The 16916-nt window shown below is 42.5% G+C and overlaps 1 protein-coding gene across 2 annotated transcripts in view; it reads right to left on the bottom strand.

The window, feature by feature from the left end:
- The window catches only part of LOC129854016 (cytoskeleton-associated protein 5-like), a 90172-nt gene that overhangs the window by 60862 nt on the left and 12394 nt on the right, over window positions 1–16916 (bottom strand). For both annotated transcript variants that reach the window (XM_055920613.1, XM_055920614.1), the window contains exons 12-14: window positions 9499–9639; window positions 8732–8836; window positions 8433–8543 (exon numbers count right to left, since the gene is read on the bottom strand). In XM_055920613.1, coding sequence (XP_055776588.1) covers window positions 8433–8543; window positions 8732–8836; window positions 9499–9639 — 357 coding nt within the window. The remainder of the gene's footprint in view (window positions 1–8432; window positions 8544–8731; window positions 8837–9498; window positions 9640–16916) is intronic.

The raw sequence follows: 16916 nt of genomic DNA, 5'->3' as shown, positions 1-16916 counted from the left end.
AAGCTCTGCCAAAAGCTTGTGCTGTCAGCGGCAGCGATCACTCTGCCTTCTCGTGCAAACGAAGAGCACACGGAGGTAAATTTGTTAACTGCAAGGGTTGCATGATGTAATTTATTTGCAGGCTGTTGAGGCAGTCTTGTGTTTTCTATTACTGTTATGAGATATTAAGATGATTACATAATACACTGCTCAAAAAAATAAAGGGAACACTTAAACAACACAATGTAACTCAAAGTCAATCACACTTCTGTGAAATCAAACTGTCCACTTAGGAAGCAACACTGATTGACAATAAATTTCACATGCTGTTGTGCAAATGGAATAGACAAAAGGTGGAAATTATAGGCAATTAGCAAGACACCCCCCAAAACAGGAGTGATTCTGCAGGTGGTGACCACAGACCACTTCTCAGTTCCTATGCTTCCTGGCTGATGTTTTGGTCACTTTTGAATGCTGGCGGTGCTCTCACTCTAGTGGTAGCATGAGACGGAGTCTACAACCCACACAAGTGGCTCAGGTAGTGCAGTTCATTCAGGATGGCACATCAATGCGAACTGTGGCAAAAAGGTTTGCTGTGTCTGTCAGCGTAGTGTCCAGAGCATGCAGGAGCTACCAGTAGACAGGCCAGTACATCAGGAGACGTGGAGGAGGCCGTAGGAGGGCAACAACCCAGCAGCAGGGCCGCTACCTCCGCCTTTGTGCAAGGAGGTGCACTGCCAGTGCCCTGCAAAATGACCTCCAGCAGGCCACAAATGTGCATGTGTCTGCTTAAACGGTCAGAAACAGACTCCATGAGGGTGGTATGAGGGCCCGACGTCCACAGGTGGGGGTTGTGCTTACAGCCCAACACCGTGCAGGACATTTGGCATTTGCCAGAGAACACCAAGATTGGCAAATTCGCCACTGGCGCCCTGTGCTCTCCACAGACGAAAGCAGGATCACACTGAGCACATGAGCACATTTGACAGACGTGACAGAGTCTGGAGACGCCGTGGAGAACGTTCTGCTGCCTGCAACATCCTCCAGCATGACCGGTTTGGCGATGGGTCAGTCATGGTGTGGGGTGGCATTTCTTTGTGGGGCCGCACAGCCCTCCATGTTTTAGCCAGAGGTAGCCTGACTGCCAATAGGTACCGAGATGAGATCCTCCGACCCCTTGTGAGACCATATGCTGACACATGCACATTTGTGGCCTGCTGAAGGTCATTTTGCAGGGCTCTGGCAGTGCACCTCCTTGCACAATTGCGGAGGTAGCGGTCCTGCTGCTGGGTTGTTGCCCTCCTACGGCCTCCTCCACATCTCCTGATGTACTGGCCTGTCTCCTGGTAGCGCCTCCATGCTCTGGACACTACGCTGACAGACACAGCAAACCTTTTTGCCACAGCTCGCATTGATGTGCCATCCTGGATGAACTGCACTACCTGAGCCACTTGTGTGGGTTGTAGACTGCGTCTCATGCTACCACTAGAGTGAGAGCACCGCCAGCATTCAAAAGTGACCAAAACATCAGCCAGGAAGCATAGAAACTGAGAAGTGGTCTGTGATCACCACCTGCAGAATCACTCCTTTTTGGGGGGTGTCTTGCTAATTGCCTATAATTTCCACCTTTTGTCTATTCCATTTGCACAACAGCATGTGAAATTTATTGTCAATCAGTGTTGCTTCCTAAGTGGACAGTTTGATTTCACAGAAGTGTGATTGACTTGGAGTTACATTGTGTTGTTTAAGTGTTCCCTTTATTTTTTTGAGCAGTGTATATGTATACTAGAGTTGAGGTTAGCGCATTCCATCCCAAAAGAAACAGGCATAATACGATATACATACAGTTGAAGTCGGAAGTTTACATACACTAAGGTCGGCGTCAAACTCGCTTTTCAACCACTCCACAAATGTCTTGTTAACAAACTATAGTTCTGGTAAGTCGGTTAGGACATCTACTTTGTGCATGACACAAGTAACTTTTCCAACAATTGTTTACAGACGTCACAATTCCAGTGGATCAGAAGTTTACATATACACTACGTTGACTGTGCCTTTAAACAGCTTGGAAAATTCCAGAAAATGATGTCATGGCTTTAGGAGATGTGATGAACGAAATAAGCTGAAATAAAATCACTACTATTATTGACATTTCACATTCTTAAAATAAAGTGGTGATCCTAACTGACCTAAGACATGGAATTTCCACTAGGATTAAATGTCAGGAATTGTGAAAAACTGGGTTTAAATGTATTTGGCTAAGGTGTATGTATGTGCAAAAAAAAAAACGTCCTCACTCAACTGCATTTATTTTCAGCAAACTTATCATGTGTACATATTTGTATGAACATAACAAGATTCAACAACTGAGACAAACTGAACAAGTTCAACAGACGTGACTAACAGAAATTGAATAATGTTTCCCTTAACAAAGGGGGGGTGGGTCAAGATCAAAATGAGCTGTCAGTATCTGGTGTGGCCAACAGCTGCATAAAGTACTGCAGTGCATCTCATGGACTGCACCAGGTTTGCCAGTTCTTGTTGTGGAAGAGTGGGGTAACATCTCACCAAGGCACCTGCAAGTTCCCGGACACTTTTGGGGGGGCCCTAGCCCTCACATCTAACAGGTCCCAGACGTGCTCAATGGAATTTAGATCCGGGCACGTTGCTGGCCATGGCAGAACACTGACATTCCTGTCTTGCAGGAAATCTGCCATACTGCTCGTTCTGTGCGTGGTGGCTTTGTCATGCTGGAGGGACATGTCAGGATGAGCCTACAGGGAGGGTACCACATGAGGGAGGAGGATGTCTTCCCTTCAACGCAGAGTTGAGATTACCTGCAATGACAACAAGCTCAGTCCAATGATGTGGGGCACACCGCCCCAGACCTTCCACCTCCAAATCGATTCCGCTCCAGAGTACAGTCCTCAGTGTAAAAGCTCATTCCTTCAACGATAAACGCGAATCCAACCATCACCCCTGGTGAGACAAAACCGTGACTCGTCAGTGAAGAGCACTTTTTGCCAGTCTTGTCTGGTTCGGCGACGGTGGGTTTGTGCCCATAGGATATTTCTTCGTAAAAGGAAATGTCTGGCTGTTTAAAAATCGGCCACATCTTGAAAGACAGACTCGGTTTTTGTTTAGGTTTACACCTTTTGCTGAAAGAAAATATGGTTACACATGATCAGAAAATGTCTAAAGTTTGATGGCTATGCGCCAGCCATCGTTAACCCTGTGGGTCACAACAACGTGTATCCAGGAGAAGTGAACTGGCTCACAAAGTAGCAGTGAACTTAATACATTTCCTGAGGTAAGCCTCTGAGTTCGTGGGCAGGTCTGTGCCAACAATAGCTAAGCGGGCATTATGACGAAAGACAATGGGCTGGGAAAAGAACATTCGGAAGTCGAGTTGGTGCCACGGTGCTCAAAAGAGTAATAAGAGCTGGCAGGGTTAAAAACACCCTAAAATAAGGCCTGTTTAGTAGCGATTACTTTAAAATTACAGCAAGCAGCTGGGACATGTGGTAATATTATGAAAATGTGCTCCACTGCTGATGCAATGAACTAGTTATCAGAAAAAAAGCATTGTTAAAAATTGTCCAGCCTATCTATTGTGGAATCCAGCTTAAGTCAAAGCCAGGCCCAGCTACACTTGATCCCTGAATCCACTTGTTTAACAAGCAACACATTTTGACCTAAATCCCTTATTCAGAAAATGAACCACATATAGTACTGTAGAGGAAAGACAGTTCAGATATTTTATCTAGCTAATGAACTATCACAGATTGCCAGGGTCCAGTAAGCAACCAAAGCATTATAACTTCAGGAACAGCAAGGAGTCGTATACCAGTTAATACTATAGCAAATTGGTTAGGTTACTAATGTTAACTATTCTGATGTAACATTGGCTAACTAATGTTACTTGTCTGACTTTATTAGCCAGCTAATTATCACACAATACCTTAGCCTATTTAACTGATCAGATAATTTTGGTTAATGCTGCTCAACATTTCTCCAGCTAGCTGAAGGAGAATTTGATTCAGCTAGCAAGATACTTAATACTTGTTCCACCACACCTTCTCCCTTGCCTCAAACTTTCAAAATGCCAGTAGTATTTCTGTTACAGCTCATTCAATACACGTTCTCACCCCTGTCTCCGCGATCAGGTTTCTCACTAATGTTAACTTTTTTTTTTTTTTTATCGTTCAGGGGACACGCTGATGTACCTGGCAAACTGCCATTCCACTCTCCACGCTTTCCAGAGCACGCGCTGATGCTGTAACTAGCAAATTGTCTGTCTCTTCAGTCGCGTGCTGCATTCGGTTTTGTGAACGACTGGCTGAGCCTTAGATATAGCCAGTATTGGTTCAAACTCGCATTACTCGTTCGTATATACTTTCCTCATCTACATGAATCACGCAGGTGACCTATTTGGATTCAAAACTGAATTTCGCTGAAAGGTTTGCATGCCTGGACATAGGCTAGTGCTTTCGCTGTTCGTTACGCCTACTCATCTTGTTGCCTGGAATTCGATAGGATGCACGCAGTTGCACCCCCAATGTGTCAGTCTTCACTTGCAGCCTACATCGAAACGAAGATAGACGCCTGTGAGAAGAAACGTATCATGTGACGGGCATTGGCTAAAAAGAATTGAGATCTGAGAGAGCCATGACAGTGAGGCGCTTCAGAACACGCAGCCGGGAATTCTAATCATTATATTCAGCCCAAGGGCAGAATGGCCAATGGCTACAAACGGCATTAGGGGGCATTACAGCCACATTAGGGGGATGCCGGCGGGAAATTCACAGCATTATCAAGTGCTTGTCAAATTATGAAAGAGTGATGAAGTATGTGCAAGAAACAAAGCACATGCCTTTCATGCAGCCTTAGAATGTATTCAAAATCCAAACAAAGCCCAACATTTGTATCACAACCAAAGTTGCATAAATAACTAAATTAAGCATATAGGAGAACCTGTTCCTTTGTTAACCGCATGTGCACACTCCCTCAAATCTTTGAGCAAGGACGTTTTCTATTTTATTCAGCTTTGTTCAATTGTATTCTTCATACTATAAAATAATGCCAAGGAATTCTAAGCAAATCTTTTCTGCTAAATGAACTAGTGTAACCCACAGCAATATGGCATAGCCAGTTCAAATTTTATTTGTCACATGCGCCGAATACAAGTGTAGACCTTACTGAAATGCTTACTTACAAGCCCTTATCCAACAATGCAGTTAAGAAAAAACAAATAAAGAGCAGCAGTAAAATAACAATAGCGAGGCTATATACAGGGATTACTCTAAAAGTTGCGAGCTTATGCTGCAGTACTTAGAGGTAATTTGTGGTTTAGTACAGTACCCTGCATCACCACTTCATTGCTCCAGACCAGCGCACGGGGGGGGGGGGGGTTAGAGCACCGATTACGCTTTTGGGTCCAACTGTGTCTGACAATGAATGGGTGATATATACCTAAATAGAAACGGAATTGTGCACGACTTCAGTATTACTTACTAAAACGGTTGTTACACTAAGGTTATTATTCTTTTAGGAATATTTTGCCCTTACCGTTGGCCACTCCCGACCGGTCATGTTAGACCGTTGCGCCACTCAGGCACTGTACAAGACACTGCATAGCAGTTCAAGCTGTTGCTACAGATGCTGGTTCAATACCCAATCTAAAACAATCTAACAAATGGCATCTTTATGCGTTCATTAATAAAATAATATTTCAAAATGCCGATGTTTATTTAGCTATGATTCATAACTAATTACTAAGAGAATAAATGATTCTCCAATCCTCTAATTATTGGCAGAGCGTCATTTCAATATACTGTAGGCGACATGAGTCTTACAAGTGTTGAGTAATGTGCTGTTAAGTGGTGTAGGTCTTATTTAAAGAGAATATTAAGTTAGAAGCAATAGTCTACACCTATTTTAGCACTGTTTCGCGCTACTGAGTCAAGCATGGGGACTGGTCTTGCTAAATCAATTAGATTTTTATTTTCACCATTTTCATTTGGGTAGTGGTTAGACTAGAACTATAAAATTAGGGTGTAGAAATAATATGCTCTTAGTTTAACCTTTATTTTACTAGACAAGTCAGTTAATTCTTATTTACAAGGACAGCCTACTCCTTCCTCCCCATTGGGGAATTGAACCCCGGTCTCCAACGTGCCCGCATTCTCTAGTACAGCCATTATTGAAGGCTATCAAATACTTCTCAAAAGATGCGGATCACACTTAAATAACATGCCATAGAATAGAATTCTGCGGCAACATGCAAGCTGCGCCGCAGTACGCTGCAACTTTTAAAGGACGAACCACTGTACAGGGGGTACCGGTTAGTCGAGGTAATATGTACACTACACTAATGTACTTGTCCGCTTAGTTGTGCACAGGGGCCTCCCATTCCTCTTTCTATTCTGGTTAGGGCCAGTTTGCGCTGTTCTGTGAAGGTAGTAGTACACAGCGTTGTTTTTTGGCAATTTCCTGCATGGAATAGCCTTCATTTCTCAGAACAAGAATAGACTGACGAGTTATAGAAGAAAGTTATTTGTGTCTGTCCATTGAGCCTGCAATCGAACCCACAAATGCTGATGCTCAACTAGTCTAAAGGACCATTGTATTTTTATTTATTTGTTTTTTAAATCAGAACAGTTTTCAGCTGTGCTAACAATTGCAAAAGGGTTTTCTAATGATCAATTAGCCTTTTAAAATGATTAACTTGGATTAGCTAACAAAGTGCCATTAGAACACAGGAGTGACGGTTAAAAATCATAAAATCTGCCGTTTCCAGCTACAATAGTCATTTACAACATTAACAATGTCCGCTGTATTTCTGATTAATTTGATGTTATTTTAAATGGACAAAAAACTATTTTCAAAAACAAGGACATTTTGAAGTGACGGCAAACTTTTGAACGGTAGTGTACATATAGGTAGAGTTATTATAGTGAATATGCATTAATAACAGTAGCAGCTGTGTAAAATAGGGGGGTGGGGGGCAATGCAAATAGTCTGGGTAGCCCTTTGATTAGATGTTCAGGAGTCTTTTGACGTGGGGGTAGAAGCGGATTAGAAGCCTCTTGGACCTAGACGTGGCGCTCCGGTACCGCTTGCCGTGCCGTAGCAGAGAACAGTCTATGACTAGGGTGGCTGGAGTTTATTAGGGCCTTCCTCTGACACCGCCTGGTGTCGAGGTCCTGGGTGGCAGGAAGCTTTGTTCCAGTGATGTACTGGGCCGTACGTACTACCCTCTGTAGTGCCTTGCGGTCGGAGGACGAGCAGTTGCCATACCAGGCAGTGATGAAACCAGTCAGGATACTTGCAATGGTGCAGCTGTAGAACCTTTTGAGGATCTGAGGACCCATGACAAATCTTTTCAGTCTCCTGGGGGGGGGGGGGGGGGGGGGGGCTTTGTCGTGCCCTCTTCGCGACTGTCTTGGTCTGCTTAGACCATGTTAATTTGTTGGTGACGTGGCACCAAGGAACTTGAAGAAGCTCTCAACCTGCTCCATTGCAGCCCCGTCGATGAGAATGGGGGTGTGCTCGCTCCTCTTTTTCCTGTAGTCCACAACCTCCTTAGTCTTGATCACGTTGAGGGAGAGGTTGTCCTGGCACCACACGGCCAGGTGTCAGACCTCCTCCCTATAGGCTGTCTCATTGTTGTCGGTGATCAGGCCTACCACTGTTGTGTCATCGGCAAACTTGGTGTTGGAGTCGTGCAGTCATGAGTGAACAGGGAGTACAGGAGGGGACTGAACATGAGTGTTGAGGATGAGCATGGCGGATGTGTTGCTACCTACCCTCACCACCTGGAGGCAGCCCGTTAGGGAGTCCAGGATCCATTTGCAGAGGGAGGTGTTTAGTCCCACGGTCCTTAGCTTAGTGATGAGCTGAGGGCACTATGGTGTTGAATGCTGAGCTGTAGTCAAAGAATAGCATTCTTACATAGGTGTTCCTTTTGTTCAGCTGGGAAAGGGCAGAGTGGAGAGCAATAGAGATTGCATCATCTGTGGATCTGTTGGGGCGGTATGCAAATTTGAATGGTCTAGGGTTTCTGGGATAATTGTTTGTTCTGTATATTTATATGCTTTAGAATGACACTTCTAGTCTGGGTGAGAAATACCGAGTTACCCGGGAGAAAAAGAGACTTATTCTCAGGAAGGAATATTTGCAAAATATTCAACCCTAGATCTGATGAGCCTGCCTGGCACTCAGCATGAAGGAGATTGCTTGGGGTGATAGATTAGTGTCCTGTCCAGGAGGTGTACTTGTACATCTAGCTGCCTCACGATACAGAAACAGGAGATATGCGCCTATGAGCCATTCCTACTCACACAAGCCAAGGCTGGTGCAAGGCTACTCAAGAGACGTACACTGCAAAAACAAATGTTGTAATAGAGTAGACGGAGAAACAAAGAGAACGTGAAATCATAAATGCTGCTGACCTGGTAAAATTCCTCCATGCTGGCCAGCCTCTCCTTCCAGTTGGAGCTGTCCAGCATCTCTACACAGGAGGCAGGCAGCACCGCTGCAGCCAGCTCATCACACACCTCCACCTAAGAACACAGTCAATACATACTTTTGACTAGAGCCCAGTTTAAAATTGCACCCTATTCCAGAGCTAAATATTAGTGCACCATAGGGGGGGGATGGGCTGCCATTTGCTACTTGAATCTATTTAATATTGAGTAATTTATTGATGACTATATAAATGCTTCAAAATCAGTAAGATGTGAGTACTCACCGAGAGCTCAGTCTCCACGATCTCTTTGGTTACAGCAGGCTTCTTACTCTTGGCTCCTGCTCCACCTTCAGCCCCAGGCTTCCCTTTCTTAGCAACGCCAACATCCTAGACGACAGATTAAACCAGATTTTAGAATAAACAAATAATTTTATTTTTTTACATACAGGAAATAACACATTGAGAGCAATTTAAAATATTTCCCCAATATGCTTTTTAAGAGGAAAACCAATCCAGCCTTAAGCAATCACCAAACACTGGCTGCCACCCACCATTTAGGAGACACTGCTGTGGAATAGAACAGCATAGATGACCACATAGTCAACAGAGATTACATTGTCCCACACTGTATTCATTGCACTAATATTACCAGCAGGTTGTCCATAAGTCCAGCTTCAACATTAAACTACCCCCACCTGTCATGGTTTTGACCACAGCCTTATATTGAAGCTCTGTGCTTAGCAAAAATAAATTGTCCCTGGGGCTCTGGGTACTAGGTAGTCACTGGTTTAGTGGATCACACAAGAACGCAAATACCTCCTAGCATCTTTCCCATGGATTTGACTGGTTTTCAAGCTCTATTGGTTTGAGCGAAAAACAATCTCCTCTACTGTAGTTTATATTGTTCAAATGATTGAAGTTCAATTGAACCCTTCTAAAAAGACACCTTCAAACATTTTGTGCAACAAACCTGACAAGGACCCCCGTGACATGCAAACCCACTACGGAGACATGAAACGTACAATAAGAGCCCGGTCATGCCGTCTCACCTTATACACAGGGGCATTTTTAGGGGGCCCTGCGGGTTTGGCCGGGGCCTCAGACTGTGCCTTGGGGACAGGTTTCCCTTTCTCCGCTCCTCCTCCCTTCTTTCCTCCTGCCAGCTCCACATTGGACGCAATCTCTTTAATCTTTGAGAGGAAAATAGCATTAAGAGAATACACTTGGATATTACCAATCTGAGCAACAGGATGGCCCAAGGTCAATAACAATAATATATCTAACACAAAGAATTCTGATTTATGTACACAACACAAAACATTGTCACAAACTGGCTCTGAAAACACTGCAACAGCTATTTTATTTGAAGTTGAACAAAAGCAGGGCTCCAAAGGGATTATTTTTTGCATCCATTCACTTGGGACACTATTTTTTGTTATTGGTTGCGTCAGTGTGAGCTGTAAATGCTAGTTTGTCACTTAATTCAAAGCTTTATATTTTCGGGGTGCAAATCAGAATATATTGATCATGTATTCCTGCTTGTTTAAATAAACTTATTTCTTGAATCATAACCTCAGTACTGTGAATAACTTATTTTTTAATTGAGTGACACCACAAATTTGGTGCGACCAAATCATGGCCTGGTGCCACCAACTGAAAATGTTAGTGGAACCAGAGGGGGGAAAAATATTCTGGAGCCCTGAAAAGTGTAAAACCATTTATCAACACTAACAGTGGAGATAGTGTTGTCGGAAAGTATTCAGACATTGACTTTTTCCACATTTTGTTACGTTACAGCCAAATTCTAAACTGGATTTTTTTTTCTTTTTTTCTTTTTCTCAGCAATCTACATACATTACTGCATAATACATTTTGGCAAATGTATGATTGTACTTGAGATGTTTCTTCAACTTGGAGTCCACCTGTGGTAAATTTAATTGAGTGGACCTGATTTGGAAAGGCACACCAGTCCTACACACCAGTTCACAGTGCATGTCAGAGCAAAAAGCAAGCCATGAGTTCAAAGGAATTGTCCCTAGAGCTCAGAGACAGGATTATGTTGAGGCACATATCTGGAGAAGGGTACCAAAATATTTCTGCAGCCTTGAAGGTCCCCAAAAACAGTGGCCTCCATCATTATAAAATGGAAGTTTGGAACCAGCAGGACTCATCCTAGAGCTGGCCACCCAGCCAAACTGAGAAATCCGAGGGAGAAGGACCTTGTCAGGTAGGTGACCAAGAAACCGATGGTCACTGACAGAGCTCCAGAGTTCCTCTGTGGAGATGGGATTACATTCCAGAAACAAACCATCTCCGCAGCACTCCACCAATCAGGCCTTTATGGTAGAGTGGCCAGACGGAAGACACTCCTCAGTAAAAGGCACAACAGCCAGCTTGGTGTTTGCCAAAAGGCACCTAAAAATTGACCATGAGAAACAAGATTCTCTGGTCTGATGAAACCAAGAATTAACTCTGGCCTGAATGCCATGCGTCACATCTGGAGGAACCCTGGCACCATCCCTACAGTGATGCATGGTGGTAGCAGCATTATGCTGCAGGGATTTTTTTCAGCAGCAGGGACACTAGTCTGGATCGAAGGAAAGATGAAAGGAGCAAAGTACGGAGGCCCTTGATAAAACCGTGCTACAGAGCGCTCAGGACCTCAGACTGGGGCAAAGGTTCACCTTCCAACAGGACAACGACCCTAAGCACACAGCAAAGACAACACAGGAGTGGCTTCGGGAAATGTCTCAATGTCCTTGAGTCACCCAGCAAGAGCCCGGACTTGAACCCGAATGAACATCTCTGGAAAGACCTGAAAATAGCTGAGCACCAACACTCCCCATCCATCCTGACAGAGCTTGAGGGGATCTGCAGAGAAAAATGAGAGAAACTTCCACAAATACAGGTGTGCCAAGCTTGTACTGTCATTCCCAAGAAGACTCAATGCTGTAATCGCTGGCAAAAGGTGCTTCAACAAAGTACTGAGTAATAGGTCTGAATACTTATGTAAACATGATATTTCATATTTAATTTCTTTGTATTCTTCTACATTCTTTGTATTGTGTAGGTTGAGAAAAAAAACTATTTAAGAACACGGCTGTAACATAACAAAATGTGGAAATAGTCAAGTCATCTGAATACCTTCTAAAGGCACCATACATACAGGTGCCTATACAAATTGCTAATATACAGTTGAAGTCGGAAGTTTACATACACCTTAAATCAAATACATTTAAAATGTTTTTCACAATTCCGGACATTTAATCCTAGTAAAAATGCCCCGTCTTAGTTCAGTTAGCATAACCACTTGATTTTAAGAATGTTAAATGTCAGAATAATAATAGGAGAGAATGATTTATTTCAGCTTTTATTTCTTTCATCACATTCCCAGTGAGTCAGACGTATACATACACTCAATTAGTATTTGGTAGCATTGCCTTTAAATTGTTTAACTTGGGTCAAACGTTTCCGGTAGCTTTCCACAATAAGTTGGGTGAATGTTGGTCTATTCCCCCTGACAGAGCTGGTGTAACTGAGTCAGGTTTGTAGGCCTCCATGCTCACACACACCTTTTCAGTTCTGCCCACATCTTCTATGGGATTGAGGTCAGGGCTTTTTGATGGCCACTCCTATACCTTGACTTTGTGGTTCTTAAGCCATTTTGCCACAACTTTGTAAGTATGCTTGGGGTCATTGTCCATTTGGAAGACCCAATTTCAACCAAGCTTAACATCTTTGGGGTAGGGGGCAGTATTTTCAAGACCGGATGAAAAGCGTGCCCAGAGTAAACTGCCTGCTACTCAAGCCCAGATGCTAGAATATGCATATTATTAGTAGATTTGGATAGAAAACTCTGAAGTTTCTAAAACTGTTTGAATGATGTCTGAGTATAACAGAACTCATAAGGCAGGCAAAAACCAGAGAAAAATATCCAACGAGGAAGTGGGAAATCTGAGGTGTGTAGTTGTTCAACTCTTTGCTTATCCAAGATAGTGGAAGTGGGGTCATGTTTCACTTCCTAAGGCTTCCACTAGATGTCAACAGTCTTTAGAATCTTGTTTGAGGCTTCTACTGTGAGGTGTGGGCGAATGACGGGGGAATGAGTCAGAGGTCTACCAGAGAGCCACAAGCTGACCAGGCGCGTTCACGTAAGAGAGTTAGCTTGCATTCCATTGCATTTCTGAAGACAAAAGGTATACTCCGGTTGGAACATTATTGAAGATTTGTTAAAAACATCCCAAAGATTGATTCAATACTTCGTTTGTCATGTTTTTACGACTAATATTACCTTAACTTTTCGTCCGTACTTTCCGCTGGACTTGCCCGCGCGTCGAGAGTTTGGAAAGTGTACTGAACAACGAGGAATTTGGACATAAATGATGGACATTATCGAACAAAAACAAACATTTGTGGAACTGGGATTCCTGGGAGTGCATTCTGATGAAGATCAAAGGTAAGTGAATGTTTATAATGTTATTTCTGACTTCTGTTGACTGTACAATATGGCGGATATATTTTTGTCTTGATTGGGCTCTGATCGCCGAATCAGATTATTGCATGGTTTGCCTTTTCCTTAAAGCTTTTTTGAAATATGACACAGCGGTTGCATTAAGTATAAGTGCATCTAAAATTCATGCATAACACTTGAATTTATCAACATTTATAATGAGTATTCATGTAAATTGATGTGGCTCTCTGCAAAATCAAAGGATGTTTTGGAACTTCTGAACATAAGGCGCCAATGTGAACTCAGATTTTTGGATATACAGTGATCCCTCGCCACTTCGCGGTTCACTTATCGCGGATTCGCTATTTCGCGGATTTTCATAATGCATTTTTTTTTTTTTTTTTTGGTGCATTGTGCTCTGCATTCTGATTCGCTAAAAACTCACTCCCGCTTCTTGTATCAAAACATGCTACGAATTGTGCTATCATTTTGTCGTCTCGTGCAGTTATGTGTACGTACATAAAACAGCTTGGCAAATTTACATTAAGTTGGCCAAATTATCTTGTAATTTCGAACATCTCCTAAACCCATAATGTCGACGAAACGCTCTGAAGAGCAGTGAAACGGCCTACACGTGAGTCACTGTATTTGTATACATGTAATAGTTGCTAATTGTAAAAAAAAAAAAAAAAAAAGTTTTCTATTTCGCGGATTTCACTTATCGCGGGTCATTTTCGGAACGTAACCCCCGCGATAAACGAGGGATTACTGTAAATATTAACTTGACCAAACAAAACATACATGTATTGTGTAACATGAAGTCCTATGAGTGTCATCTGATCAAAGGTTAGTGATTCATTTTATCTATATTTCTGCTTTTTGTGAATCCTCCCTTTGGCTCAAAAAATGGCAGTGTTATTCTGTGAATAGGCACTCACCACATTATCATTTGGATTGCTTTCATCGTAAAGCCTTTTTGAAATCCGACACTGTGGCTGGATTTACAACAAGGTTATCTTTAAAATGGTGTAAAATACATGTATGTTTGAGGAATTTTAATTATGGGATTTCTGTTGATTTGAATTTGGCGCCCTGCAGTTTCACTGGCTGTTGACGAGGTGGGACGCTACCGTCCCACGTACCCTAGAGGTTAACTTCCTGACTGATGTCTTGAGATGTTGCTTCAATATATCTACATAATTTCCCTACCTCATGATGCCATCTATTTTGGGAAGCGCACTAGTCCCTCCCGCAGCAAAGCACACCCACAACATGATGCCATCCCCGTGCTTCACAGTTGGGATGGTATTCTTCAGCTTGCAAGCGTCCCCTTTTTTCCTCCAAACATAGCGATGGTCATTATGGCCAAACAGTTCTATTTCTGTTTCATCAGACCAGAGTACATTTCTCCAAAAATTGCAATCTTTGTCCCCATGTGCAGTTGCAAACCGTAGTCTGGCCTTTTTAATGGCTGTTTTGGAGCAGTGCCTTCTTCCTTAATGAGTGGCCTTTCTGGTTGTCGATATAGGACTCGTTTTACTGTGGAAATAGAAACTTGTTACTTTTCGCTCAAGCATCTTCACAAAGTCCTTTGCTGTTGTTCTGGGATTGATTTGTACTTTTCACACCAAAGTATGTTCATCTCTAGGAGACAGAACACTTCTCCTTCCTGAGCAGTATGTTGGCTGCGTGGTCCCATGGTGTTTATACTTGCGTACTATTGTTTGTACAGATGAACGTGGTACCTTCAGGCATTTGGAAATTGCTCCCAAGGATGAGCCAGACTTGTGGAGGTCTACAACTTTTTTCTGAGGTCTTGGCTGATTTATTTTAATTTTCCCATGATGTCAAGCAAAGAGGCAATGAGTTAAGGTAGGCCTTGAAATACATCCACCAGGTACACCTCCAATTGACTATTGAAGCAACATCAAGATATCAGACAGGAATTTGCTTGGTCGCAAATGGGTCTTCCAAATGGACAATGACCCCAAGCATACTTCCAAAGTTGTGGCAAAATGGCTTAAGGACAACAAAGTCAAGGTACTGGAGTGGTCATCACAAAGCCCTGACCTCAATCCTATAGAAAATGTGTGGGCAGAACTGAAAAAGCGTGTGTGAGCAAGGAGTTCTGCAAACCTGACTCAGTTACACCAGCTATGTCAGGAGGAATGGGCCAAAATTCACCCAACTTATTGTGTGAAGCTTGTGGAAGGCTACCCGAAACATGACCCAAGTTAACCTGTTGAGGATGGGGGCGCTGTTGTGACTATTTATGCTAATCGTGTAATTTTTGAAACGGCTTCCCACAAAATCCTTGATCGTACAATATGCATATTATTATTATTATTGGATAGAAAACAGTCTATAGTTTCTATAGGAGTTGAAATTTTGTCTATAAGTGGAACAGAGCCCATTCTACAGCAATTTCCCTGACATGGAGTCAGATTTCAGAAATTTTGGCCCCTGATCTGGAGTCAGTTAAAAGGGCACTGTTATTGCTATGAGTATACGGACACTGCTTACGTCTTCCCCTGGATGCCTTTACGTGATGACGATTTGAATGGGGTCGATTGCGCGTTCACAGGCACTACAAATTAAAAAAACCTGTAGCTAGCAAGTCTTTTCTTGCTGCGTAATGTGCCTGGAGGACATCGACCCGCACTTGTTCCGAGCATTAGTGGAGGGAGTAATATTACTCTGGTCATGTTTCTACTCGTTATGGGAGTTAAACACATCATAAGGTAGTTAATTTAAAGCGTTTTATAGCAATTTATATCCGTTTAGTGCGATTTTGGGACATTTATTTCTGAAACGCTGTGAATTGGGCACGCTTCCAGTTCATCCCGAACGCAGTTGGCATTTCCACATGGCAAGAGGACAGCTTTCCACCAAAAGACGATTACTCCCAAGAAAGGATCCTTTGCCCAAGATACTGATGGAAGAACAGCTCAAAGTAGGACATTTTTATTATGATAAATAGTGTTTGTCGAAAAATGTTAGTGGCTTAGGACGCCATGTTTTTTGACGTAGCTTCGCTTGGCGCAAACTGTATTGAAAAGTAAGGATAATTTAAAAAAATGTAATTCCGCGATTGTATTAAGAATTAAATTGTCTATCAATCCCTGTCCACCCTATATTTTTTAGTCACGTTTATGAGTATTTATGTATAAGAGTAGATCACTGTCTAATATGGCGCACGGACATTTTCTCACCAGCTGGGCTACATTTCACATTGTCTAACCATGATTTTGGTGGCTAAATATAAACATTTTCGATCAAACTCTATATGGATTGTGTAATATGATGTTACAGGAGTGTCATCTGAAGAATTCTGAGAAGGTTAGTGAAAAAATTAATATATTTTGGCGATGTTGACGTTATCGCTCACTTTGGCTAGAATCAATGCTGGGCTGCTATGTGCTATGCTAATATAACGATTTATTGTGTTTTCGCTGTAAGACACTTAGAAAATCTGAAATATTGTCTGTATTCACAGGATCTGTGTCTTTCGATTAGTGTACGCTGTGTATTTTTACGAAATGTTTGATGATTAGTAAGTAGGTAAACACGTTGCTCTATATAGTTTTTCTAGTCCATTTGTGACGGTGGGTGCAATTGTAACCTATGCCATCTACCTGAAATATGCACTTTTTTCTAACAAAACCTATCCCATACCATAAATATGTTATCAGACTGTCATCTAATGAGTTTTTTTCTTGGTTAGGGGCTATAAATATCTTAGTTTAGCCGAATTGGTGATAGCTACTGGTGTTGGTGGACAAATAAAAGATGGTGGATTATGCTAATGTGTTTTTAGGTAATAGATGTACATCTTTACATATTGTGTCTTCCCTGTAAAACATTTTAAAAATCGGACATGTTGGCTGGATTCACAAGATCTGTGTCTTTCATTAGCTGTATTGGACTTTAATGTGTGAAAGTTAAATATTGTCAAAAAATATTTTTTTTGAATTTCGCGGCACTGGTTTTTCAGTGGGGGTGGGGGGGGGGGGGGGG

The sequence above is a fragment of the Salvelinus fontinalis genome, chromosome 4 (assembly GCF_029448725.1).
Source record: "Salvelinus fontinalis isolate EN_2023a chromosome 4, ASM2944872v1, whole genome shotgun sequence".
NCBI lineage: Eukaryota > Metazoa > Chordata > Actinopteri > Salmoniformes > Salmonidae > Salvelinus > Salvelinus fontinalis.
This window is presented reverse-complemented; position numbering and strand designations above follow the sequence as displayed.